Here is an 18,421-nt window from a genome sequence, read left to right on the forward strand (position 1 = left end):
ATTAATTAAACATTTTTAACGCGTTCATTTTTCATAATCACGATTACCACATTTACACTTAATACAACATAAACCAGCATAAACACTTGTTTGGAGGGGCGGAACCTTTGTAATGTGTCCGCCCGGAGTCATTACACTGACGCACACAGCAGTAATTCAGTGTCAGAGATCAAATTATGGGGAAAGGAGCTATTAGCGCTATTTGATGTACAAAACAAGCCCAGATGGGACTTGTGATAAAAAGCAAGTATTTTTCAGCCAATGTAAGGTGCATTTTAATTACCACAGAAGCATGCCAACTATCACCAAAACGGGAGACTAGTACATTCAATTATTCAAACTCCCAGACTTTGGGAACTGTGGAAGGCTTTGTATGGAAAATGTTAATAAAGCATTATATTGTTACATATTGTTTTGTTTTCTTTCCTAAAATGGAAATAAATGCATTTTGACAGGAAAAGAAGTATATATAGTGTCAAATTTCAGCACTTTCAAAATCTGCAATTAATTGCGATTAACTACAAAAAAAATATTCGATTAATCACGATAAAAAAAATCAAATACAAATTTATGGCCCGACAGCACTAATTATGGGTTATTTTGACGTCACTGGGATCTGTCAGCCACATGGCTTTTCCTATCATTGGTATGCCGACGACACGCAACTTTACCTCTCATTCAGACAATCCTACGGTAGCTGATTTGATCTCAGCTTGCCTGGTAGACATCTTGTGTTGGATGAAAGAACATCTCCAGCTTAATCAAGCAAAGATAGAGCTTCTTACTTCACCGTGCAGCTTGACTCATCAACGATTACAGCGAGAAATCTTTGAGTAGTGTTCAACGATCAGTGAAACTTTGCGGACCACATCACAAAGATGCAAAGATCTTGCAGATTTGTACTGTAGAACATTAGGAAGATAAGTCCCTTCCTATCTGAGCATGCTACACAACTCCTCTCACAACACAGCAGGCTCTTGTTATATTGAGACTGGACTACTGCAATGCTCTTCCGGCAGGACTTCCTGCATGTAAAATCAAACCTGGCTGCCAATGGTTCAAGTTCAAGACACTGATGCCTGCATATAGAATAGCCATTGGCACCCCCTGCACTTAATTCTACAACTCCATTTGCCCTTCAGAAGCCTGCGATCGGCAGATGAGCCTAGTGGTACCTTCTCAAAAAGACACAAAATCACTTTCCCAGACTTTCACTTCATCTGTTCCTCACTAGTGGAACGACCTTCCCAATTCCAACCAAACAGCCTATTCTCTTGCCACATTTAAAGACGCGTCTCTTCTGTGAACACTTGACTCAATCCTACTAATGCACTAATTGTCTTCTCTCTTTATACAAAAAAATTCCTTCTTTCAACACTGGCTCTCACTTTCCTCATCCTTAGGATGATTCGATTTTGATGTATTTCTCATTTGTAAGTTGCTTTGGATAAAAGCATCTGCTAAATGAATAAATGTAAATTTAATTTATGTTGGCTTTCACGTTTCCTTCTATAGTAAGGAATGTTTCTCCGATGCAATGTTGATGTTTTCAAGTTTGCATTAGGAGGGTTGGTCATCAAAAATAAATCTTTGTATAAATAAAATGTCATGCTGTTCACCACTTACAGTATATTATCGATAACGTTTAGTCGATGTTAATTCATTATCGTCAACGATTGTCAATTAAGGATATTTCTTAAAATGTGCAACTTACATACAGATAAAACATTATTTAGCCTATTTTTAAGATTTACGCATTTCAATTTTTATAACAAAATTCCATTAATTGAATTGTGTAATTTTTAACATAATTAAATTAATAATAAAACTTTATTATTATAATATTTTGGGTTTTTTATATTTTATTTTTTGAAGATTACTTAATTCAGTTTGATGGAATTTTGTTATGAAATTGAAATTCATACATTCTAAAATAATTTTTGAGTGTGTTGCTGTAGTATGGTGTAACAAAATTTTAAATTAGAACTGTATGCTTTATTTGGTAAAATAGTTTTGTGTAAATCACGTTTGTAGCCTTCTCTGCATATAACAGACCATCATTTAACACTTAGCGTTGGTCCCTACCAACCTTTCAGGCTCGACATCTTGGCCTGATGGTCCATGGCACAATTTCTGTGTGTGGCTTCAGCTACTGATATGACTGGTGTCTTTATCTCATGCCAGTGCACATGATTGTCAACATATTTTTCAAAGGTACTATTCATTTCTGTAAGTTTTTTTGGTGAGGAAAAAAATAGGTAGCACTTTAATTTACAGTACTATATAATTACAACAACTATAGTAATTACTAGGTATTTATCATAAACCTAACCCTAACCTTAACCCATATTAGTACATGTAGTTACCTAATACTACTCAGTGATTTCTTGGGTAAGTACAATGTAAGTATACTGAAAGTACACATACTGTAAAATAAAGTGCAACCAAAATATGACTCATTGGAAAACAGAAAAATTAAGATTTTCTCAAAGGTACTTGTGCAATCATGAAGTACATTCATTACATATACTATATGCATATGATGGCTGTCGGTGCTGCAACAAATTCATATACATGGATGCAAATATAATATGATCAATTACATGATCAAGATGGTCAAGAGTCACATTTGCCTGTTCTGTGAAAGCTCATTTATAACCACAGCCACATTTCCCTGTGTTCATGATGTTTAAATGCGTCAACCATGCAAAGCAGTATGAACAGTATACAGTATGTCTTACTTATCAAGCCAAACACACAATGGATTACTGAATAACACAGGACTACATTAAAATGATATCATGAAAAGCAACAGGAGCAAATTATGTATTTTTCAAATGCAGTTCTCATGTCAACAAATAGGCACCAAAAACATTTCACATATTGTATGTCTTCAGTCCTCAAAGAATACATTTTCTTCCTGAATTTAGTCACAATAAGCATCAAATCACTACACTGTCAGAAAAAAGTGTACAGTCGGGGTCCATTTGTGATCACATAGGGTACAGCTTATGTGGTTTTACCCTCACTGGGTCAAAGTTACACCTTAAGGTACTAATATGTACCCTTTAGGGATAGATAAGGTACAAATAAATTTCTGTCCATCATAGAGTCCATGTACTGTATGTACCATTTCCCTCAAAAGAGGAAACAAAAATACTGTGATCAAATGATTTGCCTGGTGGGGGATGGGGTGGTTCAAGGCTGCAAAAGCCAAACCCTTCAAGTGCATGAAATTCACTTCATTGTCCCATACGTGATCTCAATAATTCAATAAACATAGGGTGAAAAACAATTAAATAATGACCCACTGCCCAAGACAATATTTGTTAGTTTTGAGTAACAAAGACAACTTTTTTATTTATTCTAAAACAACTTATTTAAATCATTTTAAGCCATCTTGTGTCACCCTTGAATGTTTGCTGAGCCCCCCTAGGGGGACCTGGGCTCCTTGTTGAAAACCACCGATCTATTGGGAGCTAAAATATCAAGTGAAAAGCAAAAACATCAACTCAAATGCTGAATTTTGGTATTCTTAGTAATTACTTTTCTGACCCTTCAAAGCATACTGTTGCAGCTGTGCTAAAACCATTGGCCAGCACTACAAGTCTTAAAGCAGGGCAACTTCCTGTTTGGTGGGGGAAAGGGGTGGCGAAGCAATTGAGTGGTGAGAATAACAGGAAAAGAATGATGTAAATTTCTTAAGGTTGGGTTTTCCACCACAATGACCCTCAGACAGTCTGGCCTGAGTCTGAGGTTCAACTCAAACTCTGTTTAATTGTTCTTTCATTCTGACACAAGGCCACTTTGCTGTTCTTTTTCAAGAGGTTATTGTTTGAATCTCAGGAGATAAGGCTATAAAAGGAATATTACAGGTTCAATGAAAGTTAAGCTTAATCGACAGCATTTGTGGCATAATGTTGATTACCACAAACTTTAAAAACAACTAATACCTCCTTTTCTTAAAAAAAAAGCAAAAATGTAGGTTAATCAAGGCACTTATAATAGAAGTGGATGGGGCCAACTTTTGGAGGGTTTAAAGAGAAAAATGTGAAGCTTATAATTTTATAAAAACACAATTTTTTCTGTTAAACATTCTGAATTATTTTAGCTCTTAAGCAGTGTAAAATCTAAGTTTTTACGGAATTTACAGCGTTACATCGCCATGGCGACGGAGTTTTAAAAATCTTATTCGCTATAACTTCACACAGAAAAGTTTGTAAGTGATTTTATCACACTAAAATCATGTTAACACACATATTGCAGGGCTCCAGACTAAAAAAAATGACTAAGGAGCCATTGGCTCCTAAACTGAAACATTAAGGGGCTAAATGGCTGTTTTCAGTCGCCAAATCATAGAGTTGCTCAATTTAGATTGCTGTTCAGAAACAAGATAGAAAGCAGAAGAAAAGGAAGACAGCTGATAACCCATTAACCGGAGGTTTAATAAACAGTATATATAGTTGAGAAGATAAGTTTACATTCCCTTTTGTCTCATAAATGTTCACATCCCTTTCATAATATATACAAATATTTAGTACTGCTCTTCAGAATCTACATTACAGATAATTAAATATAGTATGCATATAGCAGTGTGTTGCCTTTTTAAGCATCAATGAATGTTTGCACCTTGTGTAATAGTTGTGTACAAGTCCCTCAATTGTCCTAAGTGTCAAAAGCTTGATCTCATATATCACCTCTCCTTTCCCGGTGTAGTGATCGCCGCGTGGCGTATGTCCTTGTTATACATATTACATGTATTTACTATAGTAGAAACAGTCAATTATGCATATTTACAAGCAACTAACTCTAAACCAAACCCTTACCATAACCCTAAACCTATAATAAGTACATGTTGTTAATTAGTAATAATCAGTAATTACTTGTGTAGTTACACTGTAACAAGGACACATACACATACACCCACATGCCTAATATTGTGTAGGTCCCCCTCGTGCCGCCAAAACAGTGCCAACCCGCATTTCAGAATAGCATTCAGAGATTATATTCTTCTCACCACAATTGTAAGGAGCGGTTTTCTGAGTTACTGTAGACTCTGTCAGAGTTCGAACCATTCTGGTCATTCTCTGTTGACCTCTCTAATCAACAAGGTGTTTCCATCAACAGAACTGCCGCTCACTTTATGTTTTTTGTTTTTGGCATCATTCGGAGTAAATTGTAGAGACTGTTGTGCGTGAAAATCCCAGGAGATCAGCAGTTACAGAAATACTCAAACCAGCCCATCTGGCACCAACAATCATGCCATGGTCCAAATCACAGAGATCACATTTTTCCCCATTCTGATGGTTGATGTGAACATTAACTGAAGCTCCTGATCCGTATCTGCATATTTTATACACTGCACTGCTGCCACACGATTGGTGATTAGATAATCTCATGGATGATTGTTAGTGCCAGATGGGCTGGTTTGAGTATAATTTATAATTTATAAAATATATAATTTAAATTGTTTTAAATATTGCCTAAGTCTTTCTTTTCTTTTACCAGATGGCCCAGACACAGAGACTATAAGAGTGCAAATTGAATGAAATCCCAGATGCAGTTTATTGCGCTACTCCAATCCCAATCAATAATTACCAGAATAAAAAAAAATGGTACACAATACGGGACTTTTAATTATATAGAAGCCCGAAATACACATGGGACTCTTATTTTGAAATGTCTGCACTCACAGTTGTGAGCTCACTGATGGCTGATTCGCTGAGAAAGTGAATCCGATTCAAACTGCTAATCTGAGCTCCTGAGTTCAAACCCTCGGTTCTTTTCGGGTGATTCATGAAAAAGACCAGGTTCAAAAGAGGGACACAATTTAGATTTTAAATTATTGTAGCAGTCAATTATTTTTGGTCACATTTGCGACTATTTTAGTCACAGTCTGGAGTCCTGTATTGTTTGTGTCCTGTGGCTATACTTTTAACAGTGAGTATTTTAATATTTTCGGATTGGCCCCATTCACTTCAATTGTAAGTGCCTCACTGTAACCCAGAGGGACAAGTCGAAATTAATATATATATATATATATATATATACTGTATATATATACAGTACTGTGCAAAAGTCTTAAGCACATAAGATGTTTCACAAAAGCATTTGTCTTAAGATGGTTATTTATATCTTCAACTTTAGTGTGTCAACGTTAGACTCACAAACATTACTTTTGCAAATAGAAAAGATTAGAATAGAAGAACAGGGAGCCCTGCAACAGATGTCATGACCCCCACAAAGCCCCACACTGAACATCGTGTCAGTCTGAGATTACATAAAGAGACAGAAGCAATTGAGACAGCCTAAATAGATAGAAGAACTGTGGTGAAGCTTGGAACATCCTATCTGCCAACAACCAAGAAAAACTGTGTCCAGGTGTACCTAGGAGAATTGGTGCTGTTTTAAAGGCAAAGGTGGTCACACCGAAATATTGATTTAGCTTTTTTTATGTTTACTGGACTTTGTATGACATTAAGTGATAAATGAAAACTATTTATGTCATTACTTTTGAAGACATCCTCGAAATGCAACATTTTTCACAAGTGCCTAAAACTTTTGCACAGTAATGTGTATATATATATATATATATATATATATATATATATATATATATATCAATTATTTATGTATTTTTATTTATTTATTTATTTATTTTTACATTTTGACACACATGCTGTCGATGTATTTAAGCCCTTGTTTTTCCTTGTTTCCTTTCTCAGTCTTTATCTCAATTTTCTGTGCTTTGTTCCCTGTGTTTTGTTTCATTATGTTCTGAATTACCTGGTTTACCTTTATTTTATTAAAAAGGCTTCATTTAGATCCTCAATCCTCTGCTGTCTCGTCACAGAAAGACTGACCCAGAAATGGATCTAGCAGCCGTCAGGATTCTGCTCCTTCATCAAGGGGACCGTCCAGTTGAGGATCACGCAATTGCAGGCTCTGGAACTTAGCGGTTCCCCTTATACAGTGGATTATGGAAGGAACCCCAGGCCAAAACCTGCGTCCACGGCCCTGTCTCGAAGTCTTTCACGGCCCCTGTCTCAAAAGTTGTATGATCTGCCACTGATGTCGGTGCATAGGTCCAAGAAGACCCCACCTCAAAAATTGTCTGCGCCCACACCTGCCATGGTCAATGAGTTGCCAGCCTCGTCCGTCCCAGTGCCAGTGTCGCCAGCCTCGCCTGTCCCAGAGCCAGCGTTGCCAACTTCGGCCATCCAGAGGAGGAGGAAGAGAAGAGAAGTCTCCATTCTCAAGTCTCTACCAATGTACATGACCACGGAGGTCGTTTCCGAGTCTCCTCCCATGCCCATGACCACAGAGGTTGTTCCCGAGTCTCTGCCCATGCCCACGACCATGGAAGTCGTTTCCGAGTCTCTGCCCATGCCCACGACCACGGAGGTCATTCCTGAGTCTCTGCCCATGTTCACGGCCACGGAGGTCGTTTCCTAGTCTCTGTCCATGCCCACGACTACGGAGGTCGTTCCCGAGTCTCATCCCATGTTCACGACCACGGAGGTCGTTTCCGAGTCTCTGCCCATGTACACGACCACAGAGGTCATTCCCAAGTCTCTTCCCATGTACACGACCATGGAGGTCGTTTCCAAGTCTCTGTCCATGCCCACGACTACGGAGGTCGTTCCCGAGTCTCATCCCATGTTCACAACCACGAAGGTCATTCCCGTGTCTCTTCCCATGTTCGCGACCATGGAGGTAATTTCCCATTCATCCAGGACTCTTTGTCTCAAGCCTCCCACGGTTCCAACTTCCACGGCTTGACTTCCCCATAGACTATTTCCCCAGTGGCTCTGCCCCCATAGACTATTTCCCCAGCGGCTCCTCCCCCAGAGACTATTTCTCCAGTGGCTTCTTGGCCCTGCGTCTCCGCCTCCCAGGCCTCCTGACCCTGTCTCGGCCCTGCGGCCGCCTCCCAGGACCCCTGACCCAGTCCCCACCTTGAGGTCATCTCCTTGGTCGCCTGGCCGTCCGCCTGATCTGCTCTGGTCTCCTTGGTCTCCTGGCTGTCCGCCTGATCTGCTCTGGTATACTTGGTCTCCTGGCCGTCCGCCTGATCTGCTCTGGTCTCCCTGGTCTCCTGGCCATCCGCCTGATCTGCTCTGGTCTCCCTGTTATCCTGGCCGCCCGCATAATCTGATCTCTACTTGGTCCTCCGAGCCTGCAGCGTCTCCCTGGCTCTCCATCCTTCCAGCTCTGCCTTGGTTTCAAGCCTCCATCACTTTGCCTAGTTCCTCTGCTCCACTTGCCCCTTGTGCCCCCTTGAACTACCTGTTTCTCCCACACCCCATGGACAATTTGTTTTTGTTTTGTTTTTTGGAGTGTCTGGAATCCGTTCCTTAAAAGGGGGGCTCTGTCACATATTCCCTGTTTTTGTCTTGACTTTTATGTTGAAATTCTGGTTAAGTGCCCTGTTCCTGTTTCCTTTGTAGTTTCATTTTGTGATTGGTTTTCCCCTGACTGTTTCCTCAGGTGTTCCTTGTTCCCTTGTTTGCCCCTGTGTATTTAAGCCCTTGTTTTTCCTTGTTTCCTTTGTCAGTCTTCATCTGTATTATGCTGTGCTTTGTTCCCTGTGTTTTGTTTCATTATGTTCTGAGTTACCTGGTTTACCTTTATTTTATTAAAAAGGCTGCATTTAGATCCTCATTCCTCTCCTGTCTCGTCACAAAAAATTAAAATTCTGTCGTTTACTCAGATCTGTTTGCATGCTTAGTAAACATACTTATTTGGCTTAAGTAAATGGAACTTAATTTTATTAGGTAACTTTAACAAGTTACAAGTAAACTTAACTCATCTGTGATTAAAGTATCATTGTTTTCATTTAATTATTTAAATTGAGTTATAGCACCTCATATACTGTATAAGGGAAATTATGAAACAGGTTAACCAGGGACAGGTGAAACCAATAAACTAATAATGAGGAGACAAGGAGGCAGGGTGTGACACAAGACTGAGATATACGTGGCAATACAGAAACTAAACAAAGTTTGTGGGTATGTTCTGACATTGTCGAGGACAGGAGAAAAAAAACAATGCTAAATGCAAATACTAAAATCTAGCTAAACATATAATCAAATATAGACATAAATAGGCTTATCAACTTTTGAAATGCAGGACAAAATGCTTCCTATATCTTATGCTGTTGACATCAAAGTCTGTGCATCCAATCAAACTCTACGTTATTTTATGCAAATTCATCTCTTACTTGACTTTTTTTTCCCTTTGACTCTGCATCCTGCAGTTATGCATACATAAACACCAGAGGGAATCAACATACAATTGCATGTGTTTGATCTAATTTCTCCTTATTGCTTTGCAATCAGGTCTGCCATGTCCAAAATTATTTTCTAAATGGATGTGGTCATTAAAATGTGAAGAGGATTTCAAATCATGGTCATTGGTCTATAAACATTTGGATTGCCTTGGAGTATATAATATTACCGTATGAGGTGTAACTTATTTATTTTTTCTTTTAAGATTTTTTGTGATTATCTTAACCTTAACGTTTATTTAACCAGGCAAGTCACTTAAGAGCAAGATTATATTTACAACGATGCTCTGGCAAGAGGATATTGTCCTCCTGAACCACATAAGAACAACAATTAGGAATTCATAAAAAATATATATAGGCTACCATAAATTACATTAAATAAAAATTTAAAAAATTGACAATACAAAATACAAACTAAATAGAGTAAAGATTAATTATTAAAAATAATCTGGCTGTGTTACAAAGTTATAATACTGGACAAAACTATGATACAAAAAACAATTAAAACCGATACAGAGTTACAAACATGGTCGAGTCTAAAGGGGGGCTGGGGGGGCATTGCACCCTAGATTTGCCTTGAGCCCCCCCAGAAACTTCTGATGCCCCCACCCGGACTAAAGGTAACTAAAAAAAGTTTTTTTCTTCATCAGAGGATGACTTAGGGTGCTTTCACACTTGGTTTGATTGCTTGGACCGAACCCGAGTTCATTTCCTCCCCATCCCGCTACCCCCGCTGGTCTCTGTTAAAATCATATTATTTGCAAGAGAGTTGCAAGATATGTGAAGAACGTAAGCTGCTCTCTGAATGTGATTTATTTGGACACAAGCAGGTATGCAAAATGCATTATACCACAATAATTGCAATCGTAGACCAGCAAAGATGCAAATTATATGTCAAGCGTCAATCGGTTCATTTCCGTGATTTGGTCCAATTGTGTTCATATCAGCAGCAAACCATACCAGAGTTCAAATGAACAGTACCCCAGACCACTTTTTCAAGTGGACTCAGGTCCGGTTCGCAGATACGCGCCCAAGTTCGGAACACAGCGTTCACATTATCCAAACGAACCAAACATTGACGTCATTCGACCCCGTGTGCGCACCAAAAGTGCTAGTGTGTAAGCACCCTTACAGAATAGTTTTTTCAAATACAAAAGGGAACAGTTGGGGCACGACTTGTACATAACATCATACACAGTGTGCAGTAGTGTCTACAGCTGTTTCTGAATTTAAATGCAGTGAGATGTCATGATGGACAAATTTCCTGTTGTCCATCTTCTCTTTTCACTTGACAATACACTTACAATTATAACTAAGGGTTTTCTTAACTCTACAACTGGGACCTAAATCTGCGGACAGTGGTTTGGAATTGAGATTTGAGATGCTTCTCCTACATTAGTATAGCACATTGAGTTTTGGTTTTTGCTTGTGCTGCCGGTGTTATGAATAGAAATTAATTTTCATATATTTTGGTTTTACTTAATATAATTTATTTTCACTCACTCCATTGAGCATGTGTTATTGACTTCAGGTAATCTCGTTAGAGTGAAGCTACAGGAAATCCCAAAGACACTGACATACAATTTGTCAGCTTTTGTTAATATACAGTGGATGTAAAAAAATATTTTGACTCTTAAATCACAATTAAATATGTATGAATGTTATTGCATTTCATAGAAAAATATCAAACACAGTTGTGTATGTGTCGACAAATGATACTAGACCTTTTCTCAGAACTGACTTCACTTTTCTGAGAGTTTTTGCAATAACAACAATTAATCTCTTTAACAAATATTGTCTGCCTTGGGCATAAACCAATATATAATTATGACAAATCCATGAGGATGAAAGGATGCTTCTAGACATATCTTCAGTCCAGGACACACTGACACAGCAACAAGTGTGATCACATTAGCCTTGTCTGTCTTCAATAGGGTGACCAGAGGTCCCAGTTTACCTGGGATAGTCTCGGTTTTAAGAGGTGTGTCCCGGTGTCCCGACAATTCTTTAAAAAATTTAATTATGTACCAGTTGCAGCTGGTAGGATTTTCTTCTTCCTAAATTAAATATCCTTATTGTCCTTCTCGGTATTGTCTCTGGTATCGTTTGCAGAGAAGAGAAGCAATTTCGATGCGTCGCACGTTGATTTGACCATACTTATATTCTAGTCTTTCACCAAATCAGCTGAAATGTATCTGGTTACCATGGCGATGATGCCATGCGCTTGGCACTTGCGCTCAAAAAAATGAGTTATCAACAATGAGCTGAAAGAAGCCGATCCATTTCTTCATGCAACACATGAACATGTAAACTATGTGTTTTGCTGTCACTGTGAATGTTAATTTCCCCATGACCATGGAGATAAATCAGACAATGTCACATTTAGACAGCTACACTGCACTTTTTACCTAGTACAAGCAGTTAAACATTGAGATATGGGATTGTGTTTTGAATTTTAGGTTCCAGTGTTGTGAAATTTGTGTTAAAATGTGTAACTGACCTGACATGACATTTCATATTTACGCATGCAATATGACATCATATGGATAGAATAGGCTGCATGGAATTTGTACATTTAAAATAAGCTAATGTTGTTAAATCTTGAAAAACAAAATATAAAATAAAATCAAACTATATATACAGTTAAGTGCAGACATTTGCATGCCCCTTTTGTTTTATAAGTTTTCACACCCCTTTCAGAATGTATACACATATAAGAGATAAAAGATCATAGTATATCACTACCTTTCAGAAGCTACACAACAAAACATTTACTCAAATTTACACAAATCATCCTGTTCAAAAGTTTGCACCCCCTTGGTTCTTCTTGTGTTCCCTTCTTGAGCATCAGTGAAAGTTTGCACCTTTTGTAATAGTTGTATATTAGTCCCTCATTTGTCCTAAAAGTGAAAAGCTGGATCTCATATAGCCACTGAATAACTAAAATGTGCAGAAGATGCTGGGAAACCAAAGAATGTACAGTAGTTGGGGGGTTTTTCTTAAGAAAAGTAGACAGCTTCACTGTTCTGCACAAAGCACCCAGCCAACATGTCCAAGTGGGCCCCACATGGGATTTAAGTGGGTTATGTGGGCGCCGTCTGGGCATGGGGTAAGACTGGGCACTTTGATGGGCTGAATGTGGGCCCCAGCTTGGTTAAGGTTGTGGGCCCCAGTTAGGCTGCCCAATATTGTTTTACTGAGGGTCCTGTTTGGGCCCCATGCAGGGCTGCCCATGCAGGGCCCAAGTGACAGCCCATCAAAAACCCACATGGGGGCCAAATGGAAATGTTGGCTGGGCAGCGACTCATGAACAATTATTACACAAACAGTCACTGATCATCGAGAAAGCAACACATCCATCATATTAAGAACCAAGGGAATGTAAACTTTTGAACAGGATAATTTGTGTAAATTCAGTTACTATTTTGTCTTGTGGGGAAATATGTGAGTATCTGTTATGTCAAATAGCTTCTTCAGAGCAGTACTACATAAAAAACTAAATGCAATTTGTTGCATCAAACCAGGTGTCCCGGTTTGAGACTTTAATAATCTGGTGACCTAAGTCATCAGTCTCATTCCAGTTTATGCAAAATAAAGAACTGGCTTACCTGAAGAATGACAAAGAAGAGTAGTGCAGTGCCTTTACATAAAGTTTTGAAAGAAACATATCCCATTTTATTTTACTGTTCGTGATCGTGACCAGCGGTCCTAATATCATGTTATGTTTAAGTTTCTCGCAACTTCTCTCAACTCTTAAAAAACCTCCTTCAACTTGATGCTTCTCGTCAAACAGCAGGTCGCATTGATGTGAGAAGTCTGAGCTCTTGCCTGTGGTAGAGCTGACTATTGTCACCCGTGTTAAAAGTTGCACTATATGTTATCCGTGTAAATGTTCCGCCTCTGGATCCCTCAGCGCTACGAAACTCATCGGTGCACTAACCGCTGCACTGCGTCTCCACACAATGACCGCTATTTCGCCCCCTCTATCTAAACAGGAAGTTATAATATTCATATTTTTTAAAATATGCCACTGTAGCTCACTTTATGGGAGTATGGGGACAGACACATTTTGTTTTAGACTGTGGTGTAATATCCATTAGAGATCCTGCATGAAGAGTTTGTGTTTGTTTATTGAATAATAATGTTTAGTGAATAAGAATCATATTATAAAGAATTGGAAAGGCATTCTCAACAAATCATTGTGATTAGAAAGTAAAGCTTATATGACCTTCAGAACATGTTTGACAATACACACCCACTTTAGACAGACAGACAGACAGAGATAGATAGATAGATAGATAGATAGATAGATAGATAGATAGATAGATAGATAGATAGATAGATCTATCCTGTTTTCAAGTGGTCAGTATTATTTTAGACACTCTTCAGTCTCCTTATTACTGATTTCATTCATATTTCTGTCAGGTGAGTCATGTTTATATTACTGGAGTGCCACATTAGGACAAATTTGCTCTTAACAGGAAAAAGAGCTTTTTAAAGTCAACAAACGAGCAGTTTATCTTTTTTTGTTCAAATCAATTCAGGTCACATTAAATCAATCAAATGTAATACTAAAATTGTATTTATTTATAAATTCATTCATTTATTTATTTAGCCAGATTCAAACTTGTGTTTGAATTGTGGTGCCCACATTAGCACCACAGCTCACTCTGTGAAAATGCATGTGCTAACTTGCAACTTGTTTTTTAGATTTAGCTTTATGCAATGATTATATCCTTATCTCATTAAATATATCCTTTTTTACTTTGACCATTTGTATATTTTGTGTGGGTTAAATCATTAGAAAGGATATTTCAACCCCCCCCTCAAAATGTAATTGTCATTATTTACACACCCACATCTTGTTAAAAATGCACTCAGTATTTTTTCCTTCAATAAAAAAGTTTAACTCCTAAAGACATAAATTGTAATTTTGCAATATATGTAGGAAATCATGTCCACTCACATAAAATTGAAGACTCCAGTCATGTCAGTAACCTTATAAAAGCTGTTTTATTCTACATGGAGAGGGTCCACACATGGGGGCTGCCATTTTAGAATCACATGACCAGCCGAATACTACTCACTTAATCTCAGTAACCGTCCTGTTACTTGACACTTTTACTCATTGATTAAAGTAATCATGGCTGACTGTGAATACTAAATTTTTACAGTGGCATCTGAAACTGAAAACTACTGCACGTGTGTGTTGAACAGACATGATAACTAACATCATAGGATGGCACCCAACAACAAGTCAACACAGCGGAAATAATTCAGCATTTCTGGGAGTACAGTGGGAAAATGGAAGAGCACACACACTATAAGCTATAACCATTTATACACACCAATGTAAAATATAGACTGTCCCTCATGTTCGCGTATATGCACTCAAGTACATCGGGGGAATCCCGGAGTTTGATGTAAGAGGCAAACCGCACTATTGCAGCAATTTGAAAGTTAAGTAGAAAAAAAAAAGCAACAACTCTGGAATATCTGGAAATAAAGTGAAGCAACAGAGAATAGAATAGCAAAGTCTTCCTCAGATGCCATGTTTGTTATTTACACAAGCGTTGTGGGGAAATTACGCTTCTGTGTAGAAAACTGCATACTGACTGAGCCGCATGTATACATGAATAAAGAGAAAGATGATAACACAGTGTATGTAAACATGTACGGCAATTTCGAGTCTTGAACAGCTTTCTCACAATAAACAGCTTTCTGGTGTCCATGTTGTTATGGCACAACTTCCTTTGGTCTAGGGCAGGGGTGTCAAACTCAGTTCCTGGAGGGTCGCAGCCCTGCAGAGTTTAGTTCCAGCCCTGCTCCAAAATACCTCCTTGTAATCTTCAAGCACTCCTGAAGACCTTGATTAGCTGCTTCGGGTGTGTTTAATTAGGGTTGGAGCTAAACTTTGCTGGACTGTGGCCCTCCAGGAACCGAGTTTGACACCCCTGGTCTAGGGGTATGGGAAGGTGGGTAACAAATGTTTTGGAGAGAGCACAAGAGTGATCCTGTCTCCAGGTCCCAGAGCAACCACAAATTACATCAACACGTGATATGGCAAAAATATAACAATTTATTAAAGAAACAGTGGGATAAACAGACATAGATTTCAGGGTGGAACCGGCCAAAATAACAAACAAAAGACTTTCTTCCTAGAGGGTTTAGAAAATAGCTTACCTATCAAAAATGAGACAAGAAAACACAATCACTTCCCTAACTCCCTCTCTATAAATAAACAGGAGAAAACAGATTATTTCAAAGTAAATGGTGTCCACCTTCCTACTAAAGAATCCCACAACATAAACAACTTAAATGGGTTACATAAAGTAAACCTGGTTTAATAAAACTAGTGTAGAAAATACACATACAACTGTTAAGTATTTCAACACAAGTATAAACAGTACACAACTGCAAATATGACAAGATTATTGTTATACTACTCACTTTAGCACAACAACTCTGAACTCTGCTCAAAAGCTGGGACCAAGAGATAGAATAACTCTTGCAGGAGAAAATATTCTCTGTGCATCTCTCTCCAAGGTGAAGAGAGTTGTGGGCCTCTTGCACTCTCCATTCCTCGGCTGAGCCAATCATAGGCAGGGGCGGATTTAGGCATGGGCGACAAGGCGGCATCTTGTGGGGGGAGGCACAATCTCATTTACAATCGCCACGGATGCCTCTGCCAACTGGTCTTTTCTGCGCTGAACTGAATGAACGTGCAAGTGGTAATGTACCATGCTCAGCACCCACTGCTTTTCATCACAGAAAGATGGACTACTGGGCGAACAAAGTCAAAGTCATAAAACATATTTTATTTCTGAATTGAAACTTGTGTGAATCTTCAAAAAAGATTAGTCTTTAATACTGATTCACAGAAAAGGGGAAAACTATTCACACATATTAAACATTCAACATTAAGAAGTCATGTTACTGTTACACATAACTGTAATCTGCTATGTTTCTTGTCCTTGAAGATTCCCACATCATCACCATGCTTCTGTAACTACCCCCACCTCCAAACATGTTTCCTTAGTTTTTTGTGGGGAAATAGCACTTATAGACAACTGGAAGAGTTTTTGGGGTAGACCTGACCTGCTAAAGAGAGATGGTCTCCATCCCTCCAGGGAAGGTGCCACTCTCCTCTCTAGTAATTTGGCTCATAGTCATAATAGTGATAGTATTTGACTAACTGTGGCCCAACACGGGAAGCAGACAAACTGGCTAGTCCAAACGTCTGCTAACTTCCTTGAGACATCACACAGGTCACATAAACTACAACACACAGAAACTGTATCACCTAGATATCATATAGAGACTGTGTTTGTTCCCCAAACTACCAAGCACAAAACTCTCACTAAATCATTTAGAAAAAAATGTATTAAGATAAAACTTGAAAATAAAAAACTTGAAGATAAACATCATATAAAGGTAGGGCTACTAAACATTAGATCTCTTTCAAGCAAAGCACTAATTGTAAATGAAATTATTGCAGATCATAGTTTGGATGTGCTCTGTTTGACTGAAACCTGGCTTAAACCAGATGAATATATTAGTTCAAATGAATATACTTGTTATAAACAAGAGCCTCGTCTGAAGGGTCATGGAGGTGTTGCTACAATTTACATTGAAGTTTTTGGTGTTACTCAGAGGACAGGATAAAAGTCTTTTGAACTAATAATGCTTAATGTGACACCATCAGACACAAATAAAAAAAATCTCTGTCATCTTTTGCCCTTGCTACTGTACATAGATCACCCAAGTGGTTGGTGAATTTGCTAATTTTCTATCAGATCTAGTAGTTACTGTGGATAGAGCTGTAATTGTAGGTGACTTCAACATTCACATAGTTAATGAAAATGACACATTGGAATTAGCATTTATCTATATATTCAACTCTCTTGGAGTCAGACAAAATTTTACAGGAGCAACTCATCGCCATAATCATTTTCTAGATTTAATTCTGTCATATGGAGTTGATGTTGATACTATAGAAATTCTGCTGCAGACCGATGACATCTCAGATCATTACCTCATATCTTGTATGCTGCGATCAGCTAATGTTACTCAATCTACACCATGCTATCATTCAGGTAGAACTATTCTTTTTTGAAGATAGCTTCACTAATAATCTTCCAGATCTATCGCATATACTCAGTAAGCCACAAAGTCTAGAGGAACTGGATGTTATAAGAGAAAATATAAATACAGTCTCTCTAGTACTCTTGATAGTGTCGCCCCCTTCGATAAAAATAAAATGAAAGAAAAAAGCACCGCACCATGGTACAAGGATCACACTCATGCTATCAAGAGAGCAGTTGGGAAAATGGAGCACAAGTGGAAGAATACAAAATTAGAGGTATTTCACAGAGCATGGAAGGATAGTGTCTGTAGCTATAGACAAGCACTAAAAGCTGCCAGGTCAGCATATTTTAGCAAACTCATAGAAAATAACCACACCAATCCTAGGTGTTTATTCAATACTGTGACTAAATTGGTTAGGAATAAAGCCTCGACTGAACCAGATATTCTGTCGCAGCACAATAGTTATGACTTCATGAATTTCTTTACTGATAAATTGAAATAATCAGAAATAAAATTGGAATTATGCAATCATCTGTCACAGTACCTCAGAAAACAGTGTCTCATAATTTTCCTAATGAGCAACTTCAATCCTTCGCTGTCACAGGCCATGAAGAGCTAACAAACTTATCAAAACATCAAAAGCCACAACATGTATGTTACATACAGTACCAACTAAGCTCTTAAAAGATGTATTCCCTGTAATCTCAAAACCTCTTCTTAATATTATTATCTCCTCGCTATCCTTAGGACATCCCAAGAAACTTTAAAATGGCAGTTATCAAACCGCTTATCAAGAAGCAACAGCTTGATCCTGGAGAATTGGCTAATTATAGACCAATTTCAAATCTCCCATTTATGTCAAAAATACTAGAAAAGGTAGTGTCCTCCCAACTATATTTATTTCCACAGAGAAATAGAATATATGAACAATTTCAGTCAGGATTTAGGTCTCACCACAGTACAGAGACTGCACTTATCAGAGTTAAAAATGAAATGCTCTTATTATCTGACCCCGGCTGCATTTCTCTTCTAGTGCTTTTAGAT

At 38.2% G+C, this 18,421-nt stretch overlaps 1 protein-coding gene across 1 annotated transcript in view; it reads right to left on the bottom strand.

Moving 5' to 3' along the window:
* LOC127435716 (putative mediator of RNA polymerase II transcription subunit 30) overlaps window positions 1–13,109 on the bottom strand; it is a 40,723-nt gene extending 27,614 nt beyond the window's left edge. The window contains exon 1 of the mRNA XM_051689333.1: window positions 12,898–13,109. Coding sequence (XP_051545293.1) covers window positions 12,898–12,963 — 66 coding nt within the window. The 5' untranslated portion in view covers window positions 12,964–13,109. The remainder of the gene's footprint in view (window positions 1–12,897) is intronic.
* Window positions 13,110–18,421: the final 5,312 nt, after the last annotated feature.

This window comes from Myxocyprinus asiaticus, chromosome 46, assembly GCF_019703515.2.
Source record: "Myxocyprinus asiaticus isolate MX2 ecotype Aquarium Trade chromosome 46, UBuf_Myxa_2, whole genome shotgun sequence".
In the NCBI taxonomy this organism is placed as follows: Eukaryota; Metazoa; Chordata; class Actinopteri; order Cypriniformes; family Catostomidae; genus Myxocyprinus; species Myxocyprinus asiaticus.